Source organism: Xenopus tropicalis, chromosome 3 (assembly GCF_000004195.4).
Source record: "Xenopus tropicalis strain Nigerian chromosome 3, UCB_Xtro_10.0, whole genome shotgun sequence".
Taxonomy (NCBI): Eukaryota; Metazoa; Chordata; class Amphibia; order Anura; family Pipidae; genus Xenopus; species Xenopus tropicalis.
The window spans coordinates 52,644,849-52,662,645 of record NC_030679.2 but is presented as its reverse complement, the minus strand read 5'-3'; the positions used below and the strand labels follow the sequence as shown (position 1 = coordinate 52,662,645).

General features: G+C 37.9%; 1 protein-coding gene across 2 annotated transcripts in view; it reads right to left on the bottom strand.

Annotated features, from left to right (window-relative positions):
* acss3 (acyl-CoA synthetase short chain family member 3) overlaps nt 1-17,797 on the bottom strand; it is a 47,101-nt gene that overhangs the window by 7,906 nt on the left and 21,398 nt on the right. For both annotated transcript variants that reach the window (XM_002931620.5, XM_031898886.1), the window contains exons 6-11: nt 15,565-15,705; nt 13,472-13,552; nt 13,286-13,381; nt 8,914-9,065; nt 6,335-6,438; nt 1,916-2,011 (exon numbers count right to left, since the gene is read on the bottom strand). In XM_002931620.5, coding sequence (XP_002931666.2) covers nt 1,916-2,011; nt 6,335-6,438; nt 8,914-9,065; nt 13,286-13,381; nt 13,472-13,552; nt 15,565-15,705 — 670 coding nt within the window. The remainder of the gene's footprint in view (nt 1-1,915; nt 2,012-6,334; nt 6,439-8,913; nt 9,066-13,285; nt 13,382-13,471; nt 13,553-15,564; nt 15,706-17,797) is intronic.

The following is a 17,797-nucleotide window of genomic DNA, read 5'->3' as shown; positions in this document are numbered from 1 at the left end:
GCTTGCTCCCTTCCTCTCCCCTACCCTGGCCACTGTGCATTCAGAAGAGGAACTCAAACAGAATGACAGGCAAGGGCTGCGATAGACCTTTGGCCTATAGGGAATTAAATGTTAAGTGGGATCTATAGACAGAAAAAATTATAGCCAGAAAATATGAGTACTGGTCTTGCTACTATAGACTTGTTGTTTAATTCACATTTATTATCTGTCTTTAGAATAAAACTGCTTGCTTTTGCTTTCTCACCCAGAGAGCAAGCAAGATGGTGCTCTGATCCAATTGCAAGGACTGGTGACATGTCACTATTGAGCAGTGTGACAGCCAATGGGAAATGAGTAGATATTTTAGGATCAGCTACAGTTTCCCTGACTACAGAACACCCTTAAATTTCCTATAAATGCAATTTACATTTGAAACACTGCATTTCATTTCTTTCATGTATAGTTCAAAAAAACATGATTGGCACACGTACATACTCTTTTAAGCTAAAAATTCTCACACTAGGCATGCATTAAAATTCACTTCTTTTAATTAACTCTGCAAAGAAGGATTCTCCCTGTTCAGGCCCAAGATAACATTGCTTGGTGTTATATTTCTGGAGGCCTGATAGGACAGTTCACTTTCACATTTTCTATGTGTTATTAACAGATCTGGGATTATCTCTTTGCAGCTCTGCGGGGAAATAACTTCAAAGCTGTTAAAGACACAAAGATTCTGTTTGAACTCAACACTACTTTTAGCTGAGACACAATGAGATAAAAAAAAGGAAAATGCATCAAGCATAAAAAAGCTTTAGAAAAGTGAACATTTTTGGCATTTTATAGACAGAGTGGCATATTTATTATTGGATAGAAGACTAAATACATACATTTTACGCTTGTACTTACAAACTGGATAGTGCAAGTGCATTTGACACAACTTGCAGAGCACAGCACTCTAGAGAACAAGGGAGCCCTGTACTGCTATAGGAAGACCTAGAGGGCAGGACTCCAGATGCCTGCACCCATAGTGACTCTGAGTGCAACTGTAGAATGGCAAGTTCATAAGAACTTGCATTGTATACCCTTTGCCATCATGCCAGTAACGGCCAGACTTTGTGCCCAGTTTCAAAGGCATAACTATTATTTTCTGACCATGTCAAACTAGTGGATCATGAATGCTTATAAATAACACTTCTCACTATGTTGGTTATAAAAGCAGTCTATAAATAAATTAATGAGGGGTGGAGGCAGGTTGGCATCTTCTATCCTGCCCCTCTACCTGCCTCCATAAGTTAGTGAGCAACAGTGAACATGGCGCAATGGAGCCCTGTCCTTTTTGTTATGCTCACAGCACTGTGCCTTGCAGCTTGCATTGAATTCAGCCCAATGTGCCAGAATCAGTTTGTACTATAAACCCCTGTGCAGTAGGGGGTTTGTAAATGACCCCTCTGGTGTCAGCCTTTCTACATTACAAGTGTTCTTTCCTTATTTGTCACTCTGGCACTCTACTATAATTGTTGGTTTAACAATAATATTTGTTTTGAACTCTGGCCCAGACTGGTAATCGGGGGATTCTGGCAAATGCCAGAGGGGCTGCTGTAAGATACCATAGACATTTATTGAACTGGTGGAGGCTGTTTGGGCTTCTCTACACTTGAAATGCCAGGGCCTATTTTGAATCCCAGTCCAGACCTGCATGACCTCAGTGAAAGTGTTGCAGTATGTTACAGTGAATAGAAAGAAATGAGTAGTCATAAATCCTTATTATTAAACTCTTACACTGAATGCGAATCGTAAAAATGTGCGCCTTGCTGTGAATATATAATTGAATATATGAATATATGCAGATTGTAATTAATCAGTACATTTGTTTGAAAATGAAATGGCAAAAATGTGCATGCCATGCAAATGATCTTCTGCTTCACTGCTTGCTTACCATTGTATCCTGGAACAGGCTTTCCTGCTTGTCCTGCGGGGGGCTTTAAGGAATTTCCCAAGCCAATACATGTGGCTGTAATAGGAGATCCGGTTTCTAAGGGAACACAGTAAAGATGGTTTAATAAACTGCACTCTGTCAGCTGCCAGTTGTCCATAAACTCTTAGAAACAGGCAGATTTTTTAAAGTCAAGGCAGATTTATTAAAGTATTTATTCCCCAGCTCTATTTTCTACAGTCTTTTTACATATTTTTTTTTAATTCTGTGATTTTTAAAGCAAAAAACAGTGTCCCTGATAATGAAATGGAAACGTAAAACAGAGAAGAAACATTTTTTTTTTCCTGGAAATAAGTTAAAAAGAGTTGTTGCTACATCTACCCTTTAGTTTGATTTTATCAGTCATGATGTTATTGAGTAAAATGAGTGACAGGGATTGAGTAATGGAGTACCAGTTTAGTATGATATGCAGACAAGTCTGATATCATTATATAGCACTGACATATTTCATAGCACTATACAGACACTATGCATCATTCACATCAGTTTCTGCCCCAGTGGAGTATACCATCTGAGGTCCTTATTACAGTTAAATTGGCCATACACACACTGATATTATCATAGGAAACAAGGTTTTGTATGATATTCGGTGCCTGTATGGTGGATCGACGAGACGACCGATATCGCAAAATATCGAATAATGGCCGTCTAGTTGATCAGGTGGGACAAAAGATTTGGATCAGGCACCCGAGCAAAAGCTGCATTTAGGGCTGAATCGTCTGGCTGCCCCCATGGCTACACAGCAGCTTATTCAAATAAACTATAGTAGGCTTTCTGAAGCAAACAGGAAATACCCTGCCATAGACAATACTAAGAATTGCCTCTGCTAAAACACACATAGAGCCAATTATCAGTAAATGATCAGCATTGTCTATTTCTGTAGCTGAGTCAAGTAGCTGCTAATAGAAGTTCTGTGTCTTCCCCCTAATGAAGACTTTAATTGCCTTTTAAAGATTGCTGCATTAATTAATTGCATGTGCATTATTTATGCAAAAATATTTTGAAAGAATACTTGTATCATTTCACTAGATTAGTAACATACCCCATATGTCATAACAGTGTTGGACTGGCCCACCAGGAAGCTAGGAAAACTCCCGGTGGGCCCAGGTGTAAGTGGGCCCTCCTGCTCCTGATCATTTGGCCTGTTACATAGTCATTCCCTTTTTCTGAATAGGAACAAAGAGGGAAAATAGATGGAAGAATAGATGCTAGCATGTAAATAAAAAAGACTAGGAGAATAAAGAGGTTGAGTGGAGAAAGGAGGAAAATAGTTTGCAGACTATTGGTCTATGGTCTAAGGTTCTGGCGGGCCCCTGGGGCAGGGTCGGATTGGGCCGCCGGGACACCGGGAAAAATCCCGGTGGGCCCCGGCTCTAGTGGGCGGTCCAGATCCTACCCTTGCTGCATTCCCTCTGCCCGACCGCTCCTCCCCACGTGTTAAATTACGCGGGGGAGGACGTCGGGCACTGCGAGGGGGGTTAGGGGGGCCCCGGCAGGGGAGGGGGGGGGAGAGAGAGACTTAAGGGACGCGGCCGGCGGGGGCACCTGCAGGGCCCCTGGGGCGGGAGCCCCGGTGGGCCCTTCACCCCCCAGTCCGACCCTGCCCTGGGGTCCCAGTTCAACACTGTGTAATAAAATACACTAAGTTTGCCCAGAAGCAGTAACCCATGCCAACCAATAATACTAAGTTTGCTTTTAAACAGGTGGCCAATAAATGCTACCTGCTAATTGGTTGCTATTGGTTACTGCACCTGGGCAAACTTAGCATCTTTTATTACACATGGGGGATAGTGATTTACCATGTTCCCTTTTAGTGATTTGCTGCTCAGCCCAAAACCATGAATATATAGGTTTACTTTTTGGTGGACATGTTTGGGTTTCTTAACTATCTTTACTTTTACAATACTGGCAAATCTAGAACAGAAAGATATGGCAGCACTTCCTGCTTGCTGTTAAGCTGTTACTTTGGTTGCCCTTTTTGTGATGGCATAGGAAGGGCCGTAGCAGGTTATGGTTAAAAAATGAATAAATGGATAGTTCCCAAATGCTGGTCATAAATTGCAAGTTAGGTTTGGGAGTTGGAGTATACTCGGCTCACCAACTTATTACACATCCCTGCCTTTTCAGATACTGCACTTTGTGCTTGTGAAACACTGAAATGCACACCATTTCAATAAAAGCTTGTAAATGTTTGCATTTTATGCCCAGTTAGTTTGATTAAACCTATAGATAGGAAGCTAGAGTGTTGGTATATCTGTTATGCTGAGCGCAAGGGAGAAATTTGTGTTCTCAACAACAGGCCCCGCAGTGGAATGTAGGGAAGGAGTTACATGGATGAGAGATTACACTTTATTATACTCTGGCATGCCTCATTTACTAGGAAAGTGGTGCAATTTTATGATAGCGGTAATAAAAGCTGATCAGTGGCCTAATGTTTAATTCATGTTACTGGTATATTATAAATGCAGCCTTCATTCTATTTGATATGCACATTTATAATCGTCTCTGTAACTCCTTCCCTACTTTTTAATGAGTTTTCTGTCATTTAAAATGTGCTCGCTTTTAAAAACAAGATAGAAAAACATAACTGTAAATGACAACAGTAAATGTGAGGAACCAAACAGTTTTTATTATTTGCTGCAGAATAATCCAGAACAGGGATTTTTACAACTTCTCCATGGCCTGAACTCTTGGCTCCACCTCATATAGGTCTGAGTTCAGAATGAAACAAACAATATACTGACCAGTTATGTATCCTATATACTGTAAAGGGACTCAGACTAGCAATCTACTCCCTGAGGTTTGGAACACTAACTGATATTTTGTAAAGGTGTATCTTAAGCCTGCCAGATCATCACCTAAAAAAAGGTGCCAGTGTTCAGCTCTATATTGTATTTTGCAACACCGCTACCTTCCTCAACACACAGTCATGATGCCCCAGCTAAGAGGGAGGGTCTTTAGGTAACCAATGTTTATACCAGCCAATGTGGGCCAAGACTGGGTTACACCAACAACTAGTAGTGTATTTACCATGTAGGCACTCGAGAGCCTGTGCAGCAGCTTTATGGGGGCGGCCCGTGGATACTTTTTTTGGGGGGGAAGCCCTTCCCCTGTTGCCTGATACTTTCCCATCAAATCAGCAGAGGTAGGGTTCCCTCAAGGCGACTTAGCAAAAGTGATATCAGGTGCATTGTGTTGTCACTTCACTTACGATGATGGGAGCTCACTGGTCCGGTGCCTAGGGCAGCACCAGACCATAATAAGCTGCTGCCAACAATACAAAAAAAATCCTACCAATACGGGAAAAGCTTAATTAAATTACTGAAGGTGCCCTGCAATAAAAAAAAATGTTATTCATGCCTTAAAAAAGTACACTGAATATTGTATAAAGAGGTCTAATTTGGGGGGCGAAGAGGATAAGGGATGTTTTAATTTAGTTAGCAAAAATGCTCTTTTGCTTGCATATGGTTACTATATCTACCTTCTTATCTACTGATAAACCACATACAGTTTGAGGTGCACACTATTATGCAGGTACACTGGAATTCTAGGACCAGTAATACCTTGTGGGTAGCTAGGACTTTCAACTTGGGTGCAAGACAGTAAACAGAATTGTGGGCACATTCACATTTCAAACATTGTGACTGGAACTCTGCTTACGAGATATCTTGAGATGTGTTAAAGATTCATGTTTTATCACGTTTTATCGTGTTTTGGCCTTCTGGATATCTTTGGGACCTACGGGCAATATTCACTTATACATATATTATCCAGTTACAGGCTTGTGTTGTATATTTATGTTATACTACACATCATTTCCTATTTATTGTTTTTTGTTTAGCTCTTTGGATTGCTTTAGTAAATGAGCCCTTCTATGAACTTTATATGAAATGGATATGTATATCCTTTTTTGAGATCAGATATAATACATCCAAGCTCTAGTCATTTACATCCCCCTCCTCTAGAAAAAAAAAATAGTGGAAAAAAAATAGAAATCTGTAGCTTGTAAAAAAGAAATAAAATGATGTAATTTCAATAGGCAGCCTTTTATATCTCTGAAATGGGATCCAAACCCCATCTAACCACCCTAATCCTTCACAGTGAAACCTTTTATGCCAGAGACGCCTGGGTTTTACTTTGTATGTATTTGCCAGGGGATTTAGGAAATTGAATTTTGATCCAGAGAGAAATCCGAAGTTCACAAAAGCCATTATCTCTGACAAAGACATGTCGTTGTGTAAAAGACACCATGTTTGTGAGCAGAGTCTCCATTTCCACTGCTTTCACACATATCTAATCACATATTTTTATATGCAGATTTGTAAAGAAGGCTGTAAAAACATGATTGTGTAATATTCTTACCAGTTTGCCACCAGTGATCCAGTACAGGGACCTTGAAGATTTGCCTAGACCATTCCAGGGTTTCCACATCACACCGTTCTCCAGCAACAAAGAGTGTACGAAATCTGAACAGGGAAAAATGACCTTTATATGTGGTATGGAATAGTGCCGGCATTAATGCCATTTCCCATATTTTGCCCTTAGACCTTAGAACCCTAGTAGTCCAAATGCCCTTCCACACTTGCGCTTGCTGCCCAGCAGAAAAGAAAGCATCCCTTTTCAAGCCCTGTTTCACATCACCAGCGTCTACCACAAGCAGAGCATTTTCCTGTTATTTTAATAGTGAGTGAGTACAAGCAGTGAAGGACATTTTGTCCGCTAGCATTCCTGACAGAACCTCACTATAATAATTTTGCTACTTATACATTCATTTTTTGCAACTTTGGTTTATACCAGACAAACCCACATGGAATACTGCCAACAAGTTGCACTGGATTGTTTTAGTTATTATTTCTAATCGCCCCACTTTTTTATTGCAAAGGCAACAAATGCTGGAACAGATAAAGGGCTACCCAATTATATACAGGTAAGGGAACTCATATCCAGAAACCCAATATCCAGAAAGCTCCAAATAATGGTATCTCCCATACAGTCCATTTCATATTATATATATGTATATATTATATATATTATATATATATATATATATATATATATATATATATATTTTAGATACTGTTCCCCATAATAGGTGAAGCACAAATTCTCTACTAGCTAGCTGTATCTATGAACTTTGTAAAAGTGTAAAGAAAAAATATATTTTTTTAAGCATTAACCATTGCTACAAGGGCTCAAGCTTGAGTAAATACTTGACCGGTCTATCTATGGAACTTTGGAATAAGAAAGGAATGACCTTTCTGTTCTTGTCACATTAGTGTTTCTCCAGGAGGAATGAAACAGACTAATGTAGGTGACTGTCAGGTTAAATGAAGTAAGAAAACTTTAATGTATGTTCATTCTGTACCGAGGCCCCAGAAACATGAATAATGCAGATGAGATGAGTCAGTGTGTGTGGCTCTCACTGGGGTACTAGCACAGTCCTGCTGCGAGGGAGCTTACAGCAAACTCCTAGCCCAAAGAAGAGGTGTTTAAAGCTGTAATTAAGCAGACATTAACAAATATGAAGCTTTACATAGAATTTCATCTTTTACGCAATAACCTCACACATTTCCAAAGGGCAAATCTCTAATACTAATGACTAATGGCATTTTTTTATAGTGTGGTCTTTGCTTGAATTATTATGCCCCTTGATTTTTAGCAGCGTGCATTTACTATATACTGGAATAATAAACAACCACAAAACATAAAAATTTTTTTTTTAATATAGGAAAATAGTAGAACAGGAATGGAAAGAGATAAAGGAAATTTGAAAAACCTTGCTGTAAGGCTTCTTAAAGCCTTAAATAAGACTTTACATGCAATATATGTTTTCTGCTATTATTGCATCCACTCTGTGGGCGCTGTTACACACGGTTTATCACCAAATCCCTCCAAGTTTACACCACTTTATGTCACCGCCCAAGAGAATTTTATAGAGGGTGAGTTGGGACAGCTAAGTTTTAATATAGTCAGAGAACATTTGTAAATCCATTGGGGAAGAATGGTACGTTATAGTATTATTATAATTACAGGTATAGGACCCATTATCCAGAATGCTCGGGACCAAGGGTATTCCGGATAAGGGGTCTTTCCGTAATTTGGATCTCCATACCTAAAGTCTACTAAAAAATCAATAAAACAGTAATTAAACCCAATAGGACTGTTTTGCATGCAATACAATGCAATGACATGGTACTGTTTTATTTCTAAATAGAAAAAGGAAATCAGTTTTAAAATTCTGAATTATTTGATTAAAATGGAGTCTATGGGAGACAGGCATTCCTTAATTCGGAGCTTTCTGGATAACGGGTTTCTGGATAAGGGGTCCCATACCTGTATTAAAAACTAAATAAATAAATAATAATAATTACTGATTTTACTGGGCTTATTATTATTGCCCATAAATAACTGAGCTTATTATTATTGCCCATAAATAAGCAAATGAATAAATAAATAGCTATTAATTATATGAAGTATTTGCAAGTAGTTTGCAAGATTTATAGCATTTCCTAAAGGGGTGCCAAAAACTCGCTGAAATAATGCTAGGATTACCTGCTGCACCTTGTGTAAATAACACCAGTTATTGCAAGAAATTAGCTACCTCACACTTTATTAAACATGGAAGCTGCATTCATTCTGGCACAAATTAGGCATGTTAATAGGTGGTGAGTAGTTTATAGTAATTATTTTATGAACTTTAATAAGCAGACACCTATATTTGGGTGGGTGAGCATATTTCTACTCTCCCTAATCACACCATCTGGCCAGTGTTGGACTCGAATGCCAGGGGCCCACCAGAAAAATGTACAAGCCCACAGACCACAGACCCATTCTCCAAACCACTAGGGGTTCAGATGTCATTTATGCATATGCTTTATTCTGCTTGCCTTATTTTTAGGAATCCTACCCAACCTTGCAGTGAAAAGAAAAGTATAACTCACTTGGTCAAGGAGAAAGGCTTGCCCAGCTCTGCTTCTGGGTCTTGCTGGCGTATTGCTCTTAATGCAGTCGGTGCAGTAAACATGGCTGCTACTCCATGTTCAGACAGTACTCTGAAATACGCAGAGGCATCAGGTGTTCCCACCGGTTTTCCCTGTGAAAGTGTATTTTAGAGTAAATACTTAGTTAATAGGAATGTTACAGCTCTGTAAGTATGAACACAGTATATATAGTATATAGTTGCAGTGTTTTAAATGTAAAAAGTTTAAGCGTAGCCGCAAAACAGTAATGAACAGTTACCTCTTCACTTTTGCTCCTTCATTGGTTCAGTTGAATTGCATTCTTCCTAAATATAATTTGTTAAATGCACTATATTTAAACAAATGTCATATTTGTATGTTACTGGTAAAGGGTAAATGGGGCACTGTAATTGTTATTGAGTTACACAATTCAAATATTTTAAAGTGATTTTAAACTAATTCTTTTTTTAAAAAAAATCTTACACATCTCAGGCCCCTCCGACCTCCTTTTTAATGGCTGACCTCAAAACAGTAGTGACACGGTACCTCTATGTAACTAGTAATGTAAACAAACAGCAGCAAGGACAATATCCAGGAATGTGTTTGGTTTTCTTATCAAGACATCACAATACTGTTTGCCAGTATTTCCCATTGACGTCATTTCAGGTTGCTGCAGGTCCTTTAACCAGCTCTGCAGTAAAAATCATTTCATATTTTGAAAGACTGTAAACCTGTAATGAATATGGTTTCTTCTTGGAAAAGTACGGTAATACTAGGAAAGAAGTGTTTTTTCATGTTGGGGGTATCAACCCAGTACAGGTATATTTATCATGCTGTGTAAAAAGTGGAGTAAAACATTATGATGTTGCTCATAGCAGCCAATCAGATGCTTTGCTTTGGTTTTCTAATGCACACTACTCACAATTGCAAAGAAGCCCTGTACTTAACAGAATTATCAACCCAGATAATCTGGAAGTCAGTTGGATTTATACACTAATTTTGGGGAAACTGGAAGTGTTTCAGTTCTCTGACTTAATGAGTCCTTATATCCCTCAGTCCAATCACAAAAACAATCATAATTGACATTGAAAACTCACATCATTATAAGCAATATTGTGATCCCATTTGGTCCTTCTTTGTCAGCTTCAGAGATTCTATGATCTGCAGAACTTAAATCTAGTGCACTCCCCTACTATAAACAGAAATTTTACAACTGCAAAAGGCCTATAAGTGAGTTAAACATGCACAGAACTTTTGGTAGTTGTACATTTTGGGTTATATTTATTATGCTTTGTAAAAAGTGGCATGAAGCCGTGAGGTTGCCCAGGGCAACCAATCAGCAATTTGATTTCAACAGTTAAGGTCCCCATACACGGGCCAATAGTAGCTGCCGATATCGGTCCCTTGGACCGATTCGGCAGCTAATCGGCCCATGTATGGCCTGGCCGACCAATATCTGGCCTGATTATTTTTTTTTTTTTTTAGCTACTTGCTACCCGATATCGCCCACCCATAGGCGATGTTGCCAAGCGAGCGGATCTTATAGTGTATGGGGACCTTAAGGGGCCCATTTTTAAGCGCTTTAGCTATCCAACACTTCTCTTCCCATTGATCATAAACAATATTGAATTTCAATAATATTTATTAACCCAGTGCTCAGTGTCCTGAAATAAATAGGATCTTAGCAAGTTAAAAGAGTGCAGTGAAAGGGGAAATGTGTTTTTTATACGCTTGAAAGCAAAGTAAAGTAGTGATTTTGCTGCTTTCAGTGCTGAACACTCTAGGCGTCAGAAAAGGTACGTGCCTAGTGCCCCCCCAACCATTACCACCACCTTTGCGCTAAACACTCCACACAATTTTCTTCTTCCACCATGCATTGGATTTAGATAAAACATTATTTATTGGTTTATGAGTCAATAAGCTTTTGACTGATCTAGAGAAAACATTGCTATTTTATAGCATAGCTAATTTTTTGATAATGTGGTTCACGGCAAATTAAGCAAACTGCAAATATTTGGATAAAAATCAAAACATTTTCTAGAACAATGCCAAAAAGCAATCAACATCCAGGGATTGCATCATGTATTCTCAAATTACAGTAGACAGTTCTTCCAATTCGTGCTCTTTGCCAGTAAATGACAAAAAAACAGAAGAGAATGGGATTGGAGTAAAATATGGAGACAAAGTAAGACCAGATTAAAGGTCAATGGAAACTGATGCAATAGTTCCTTTTGAATATTAGAGCCTACACTGTCAGTAAAAACAAAATCAAAATGGGTATTTCTAAAGGCCAGAGTTTGGAAGGTCTCCATTGTTTCAGAGACCATTCTAGGAAAAGCACTTTGCAAACCTCAGCACTTACTACAGATTTAAAAACTACCTTTTAATATAGTTACCCAAAACTCAAGCATTCGGCTGACATACTATATTTCATCATCTTCATACTTTTCCCGTATTTAATCATCCTCAGGTGCCAGCATACCATTAATGTATTGTACTATATTTAATCATCTTCATACTTTTCCTATATTTAATCATCTTCAGGTGCCAGCATACTTTCCATGTCCCATGCTATATTTAATCGTCTTCATACTTTTACTGCATTTAATCATTTTCAGGTGCCAGAAAGTATATACTGAGAGAGAATTATTGGTGTTTAAACATACAAAGATGGCAAGGTGTGCAGGCTTCTTTTGATGACATAGTAGTTTTTAAAATCAGTGTGGAGTCAAAAAGCAGCAGTAGTTAATGACATATGTCACTCTCGATATTTCAATTTTTATAAGGTACTAATTTTCCCCCATATCATTTAAAATGTGGTACTGAGCAGAGAAAGAATTTTGTTCTACAGCAAAAATTTCATTCAGACGGATCGCCAATAAACCCTGAGCTCCAGAAATAGCTTTTATGTGAAAACTCCAAAGAACCAAATTGTCTCCATGGAAATACAAGAGGTTTTTACCTAGCTTTTATCTCCAGAACAGATTCTCTTTTTATTTCCAAGCAGGTGGTGATTAAGTCAAATTAAAGATGATCTACTTTAATTATCCTGGAACTAATAGGAAGAAGTGTAATTCAATACTGAAGCAAAGTTTCTTAATTCCATCCTGACATGCTGGATGTCTACTAATACAAGCACGAAATTAAAGCTTTAAACCATGGTGCTTATGCAAGAGACATAATTTGGATGAATAATAATAATGCAGAGTAGACTTTATTAATACTTTCCTGACAGAGATACAATAAGTTTGCTGCCTGTGTCAGTAGACCCATCTAGGCCCAGAGGTTAAGCTAAAGCTGTTGCAAGAAATTAACAATTATTGCAATACAGGTATAGAACCCGTTATCCAGAATGCTTGGGACCAAGGGTATTCTGGATAAGGGGTCTTTCCGTAATTTGGATCTCCATACCTTAAGTCTACTAAAAAATCAATAAAACATTAATTAACCCCAATAGGATTGTTTTGCAATAATCCAAGGATTATTTATATCTTGGTTGGGATCAGGTACAAGGTACTGTTTTATTTCTACAGAGAAAAAGGGAACCATTTTTAAAAATTAGAATTATTAGCTTATAATGGAGTCTATGGGAGATGGCCTTTTCATAATTTAGAGCTTTCTGGATAACGGGTTTCCGGATAAGGGATTCCATACTTGTACTATTTTATGCCTTTCATTACATACATAATGATAATCAAAGGGACTCTTTTTAGCCACAAAAAGTATATACATTCTAAAAATAGCTTTACTTATTTTTATTTGTGTAAGCATTTAGTAATGCAAAGCATAGACTGGACATCCTATGGAAGGCACTCATTTATTTTTCATCCATGCTTCACATCACTAAAACAAGACTCTTGTTGTGATGGTGTGAGATTTTTTAACATGAACCACCATTGAAACCTAGAATGATGCAATAAAAGGACAATTTCAGAAGCAAAGGTTGCCTCCATTTTGACCCCTTTAGCCCAATTCCTACAAAAGCACATTGGGAAGTCACCCATCCCACATGAGGAAATTCCATTGCCAAGGTTGACAAATAACTTCTGATACTGGCCTTTGGCTAGTGACTTGTGGACTACTGATTGCCTGTTAACTAGGCTTTATTAGAGGAATGTAAGATATGCTTGCTGTTGTAAAAGTATTAATTCTTGTAGAACTATAAATATACATCCCCCCATGTGTTTTAAACACTTGTATTCGAAATCCATATACCTCAGACATTTAGACACTTCAAACAAGTACACTCACCCTGATCTCCCACAGTGCACATCTACCCTCTAGTATATAATTTGCTGAATTGCACTGGGTAACCTTCAATATCTTTGCACAGAACTAAAATTTCTTAACTTACCTCATATAAAACAGATGTATTTCCATGCAGGAGAGGTCCATAGCAAATGTATGAATGTCCGACTACCCAGCCTAAATCAGATGCTGCCCACCACACCTTTAATAAAAATGAAGCCAAAAACATTATGACCTGGTATAACATATGTAAATTCTAGTCACTTAAACATAGAAAAATATATGTTCATACATCGCCAGGGTTCAGTCCATAAATAGATGACATGGTCCAGTTGAGCATCACAGTATAGCCAGCAGAAGATCTTACAACACCCTAAAAGAAATTACAATATATATATTTGTATATATCAATGAATGTGACACTCATGAAAATAAAACAGTTCTGCTTGTGCTTAAATGCTATTATAATGTGCAGTAATGTAGACTAAAGTACAAAGAAATGTGATTTAATTTAAAGTTATAAAAGATCTAACAATTCTGTTTGTATAAATAAGGTTTATTTTTTTTCCTTCTAACTATTGAATAATATAGCACACGTTTGAGGGCCATTATGTTATAATGATGTTATACAAAAGAAGTCTATGGAGCCCTTAAGTAGACTACATATCATAAATATCCCTGGGAGTGGCAACAAGATAACCATCTGGCCAGCACTTTTGTAGAAAATGGCAAGGACTTGACAAAATGAGACAATGTAGACATTTTGAAGTTTATGTTTGAGACAATCAGTCTCAAACAAGTCTCTTGTGTCTGTTGTGGCATTATCCATTAAGGAATTACCTAGGGGCACATTTACTAACCCACGAACGGGCCGAATCGTCCGATTGCGTTTTTTTCGTAATGATCGGTAATTTTGCGATTTTTTTCGGCGTCTTTACGATTTTTGCGTAAAACCGCAATTTTTTCGTACCCATTACGAAAGTTGCGCAAAGTCGCGATTTTTTCGTAGCGTTAAAACTTGCGCGAAAAATCCACCCTATGTGAACAATGCCCGATGGATGACATTGCTTTCACTGCCTGTAGACACAGGGCAGATTCGGGCCGTATTGGCGTTTCCTCCACTGGCAAAAAAATGACAGGTATGACTTTAGCCTTACTGTCAGAGGCAGTATTCAGCAAAGCAGGACCAATTAGCCTTTATCTGAATGATTCATTAACGTTTACTAAACTGTGGTTTTGAAATGCCTGTGGCTTATTTAACAGCGAGAGTGAAAGCAATAAGAAGGTTTGGCTAAATAAACAGATATATTTCGCCTATAAATATATGTAACCTGAACCTCAAATGTGACAGAAAATAACAGAACTCTATTAAAGATTATGCAATCATTAAATCATGCAATAAAATGCTGTATTTATGTTATAATAGTATTGATAAAAGAAATAAGTCAAAAGATATTTTAACAACCTTAAGCCACAAAACAACAATTAATAAACCTTGTTTCATCCTGTGCATGACATGATGTAAGGATGTTCAAAAACAGTGTAATGTGGGAATCCAACACCACAACCTATTTATCAAAGTTTGCATCTGTGCATTCTTTATTAGTGATGAGCAAATCTGTCCTGTTTCGACGAAAAATTAGCGAATATTTGATAAGATTTGCAAAACGCTGCAAAAGGCACAAGTCAAAAAAATTTGATGGGGGTGACAACTATTTGACGTGCAGCTAATTTTTCCGCAAATCCATGCCTGGAAAATTATTCGCCCATCACTACTCCTTACAATATGAATGCATATTTCATTCATGGCTGTTATTAATGTATCCTGATCACTGTTACTGTGCTCCTAAATTTACCTCAGATAATCTTAAGAACAACAAAATGCCAAGGCGTAGTTACTCCTCTGTCCAAACATCATTGAAAAGAGCTGATTGATTGAATTTTGCTGATCTGAAGCTATATGCAACAAGAGGGCTGATTGATTGAATTTTGCTGATCTGAAGCTATATGCAACAAGACATAGTCAGGGCTCTAACTCTACAGATAGCACCAAAAGTGTACATCTCAGTACCAGTTCCGGCAAGCTTGTGACACCAATATACTGTAGTTCCTCATACACTCTTCTTACGAGGATCTTATACTCATAGTAGTTTTTTTAATGTAATCTAAACATTGCCTCAGCTTTCTTCACAGCAAGTGTGACAAGAAAGGTTAGTCAGTTGAATTAAGATGATTATTTATAACCTATAAGACATGCATGGAACATCTCATTAAGCTCATTAGATTTATTCTAAAGCAGAAGCATAAATCAGCCCTTATACAGAGTGCAGTATCAGTGGGGGAAGAGAAAAACAGAGATATGACTCTAGTTCCTCAGAAGCTCACCTTAGGCAATCCTGTAGTGCCAGATGTATACAAGACATAGAGTGGGTGCTCTGAAGAGACAGGGACACAGTCATGAGGATGAGCTTTTGAAATCTCTTCTGTCCAGTCAAGGTCACGACCAGCCTTTAAAGGCACTTCTTTCTATGACAGAACCGAACAAGCAATTAGGATAATAGGAGAGCATTAGTACATAGGCTTGTTTATTTACAAGTGTTTCTTAATACCCGATTGTATATTTTCATTTATCTTGTCTATTGCTGGATCATTCTTAGGAAGTAATACATAAGAATCATGAAGGGATTAAAATCTATCAGGCAAGTTTAAAAAACTTGAATTTTATAAAGAAGAGTTATGTAATGACATCTGTTAAGAGCTTACCCCTTAGTATGGTGGGTCCAGGTGCTCAAGCCCTAGACCTTCAGCTTTGGGAGCCAAGCTGGGACAATTTTTAGCCTATAATTATGTGCCCTGTGAGGCACAAAACACATAAGGCTATTTATGTATAATTGTGTACAAACAAACTTTGGAATGCTTTTAATATAAACTAAATATCTTTAACTTCATTTTGTTTGTGATCTGGAGTTGTGCCAGACGATTTTCTGTGAGAAATTGTCCCAAGTTTAAAATGCAGTTAGAACAATATTGGGTCTTTAGACCAGTCCTTCCCAACAGGTCGTCATAAGCTCCAATTAGGATCCAAAAGTTAGCACAAGTGATAAATGATTTAATAAGACCAGTTTGGCCCACAATAAAGATCATCAAATAAAGAGATATTCCTCACATATGGCCAGCTTAACACTGACTGCAAATGTGGCCTGGACAATAAATAGCTATTTCATGGTTTCCTATCAAAGTGAAAAATCTCTCAGCAGGCTTTATGTCCAGTTACAAACATACAAAAACTTGGTGGCACAGTATCATGGGCAGGAATGTAGTTAAGTATAATTGGTGCATGTTCAAAAGGCAAATCACCCCCTTTTCTTAACTTCTTCAGTATCAGGGCATCAGTATTGGCATATTAAAAGTGCTTCATTCTAGGACTTGAAATGGGGGTAAGTATTACTGGATTACTGTATACATTTGTCCCTGCTAGCTATAGGACTAAGACATATGATCCTTTCGCCTTCCTAACATATCTACAGGCATTTATAGTACAACATAACTTTATTTAGGAGCCACTGCTGACTGTGCCTTGCCATGTGGCTTTCACTTACTGAATATTAGAGAATCCCAATTCCTTTCCTCACTACATCTAATGGAGATGTGTTACAATTACACAGAGAGCTCAACCTATAAGCATAATCTATCTTGTATACCAGACTGAAAGTACTTAAATAAGATCAATTCAGGAGCTGACAGCAGCTGTCTGTGAATCTTTATTTACTTGCTAAAATAAGTCACAGATACTGTAAATTAATAATGACAGGCATAGCAGAAGAGGATTCAGGGACAGCTGCCGTCAACCTCTGCAGCGCACAACAATGTATGGCAGATATATCGCTTAGTGTGGAAATTTTAAAAGAAGTCAGAATAAAAATGACAGAATGAGAACTTGTGGGAAGTAATACGTTTTCATTTACCTGTGTAGTGGAAGGCTCAATTGGCCTTCTTGTTAAACTACAACAGAAAATCTAGTATGGAACTACACAGCTTGAAAGAACCTGTTATAGAAATTTGAAATTCATTAACATGGCAATGAGAAAACCCATGTGAGGACTAGAGGATCATTTCTGAAGGCCTAGGTGCAAGCATGGGGGCTAAGGGCCACAAAAGCAGCCGACAAGTACAAATCCTACAGGTTGCAAAGTACAAAAAAAAAAGTGCTTTATGCCCCATTTGTAAAGGCTTGCTTGTAAATTTAATCAAATATGGGTAAAGTATCCATTATCCTGATTGTTTAGCACCAGGGATCTTTTCTTTATTTGGATCGCCATAAACATTAAATAAAGCCAAGATTGTTTTGCCACCAATATGGATTCATGCAGCTTAGCTAGTATTAGGTACAAGGTACTGTTTAATTATTATGGAAATAAAGGATATCCCTTTAAGAACTTATTTGCTTAAAATGGACTCTATGGGAAAATAGGCCCTAAAATTTCAAGTACAAAAAAGCCCCCTGCCAGTCATATAAATAATGACTGCCTATGGTATCTTACAGCAGCCCCTCTGGCATTTGCCAGAATCCACAGACTATCAGTCCAGGCTTGGTATTCACAAATAACTATAAACGTTT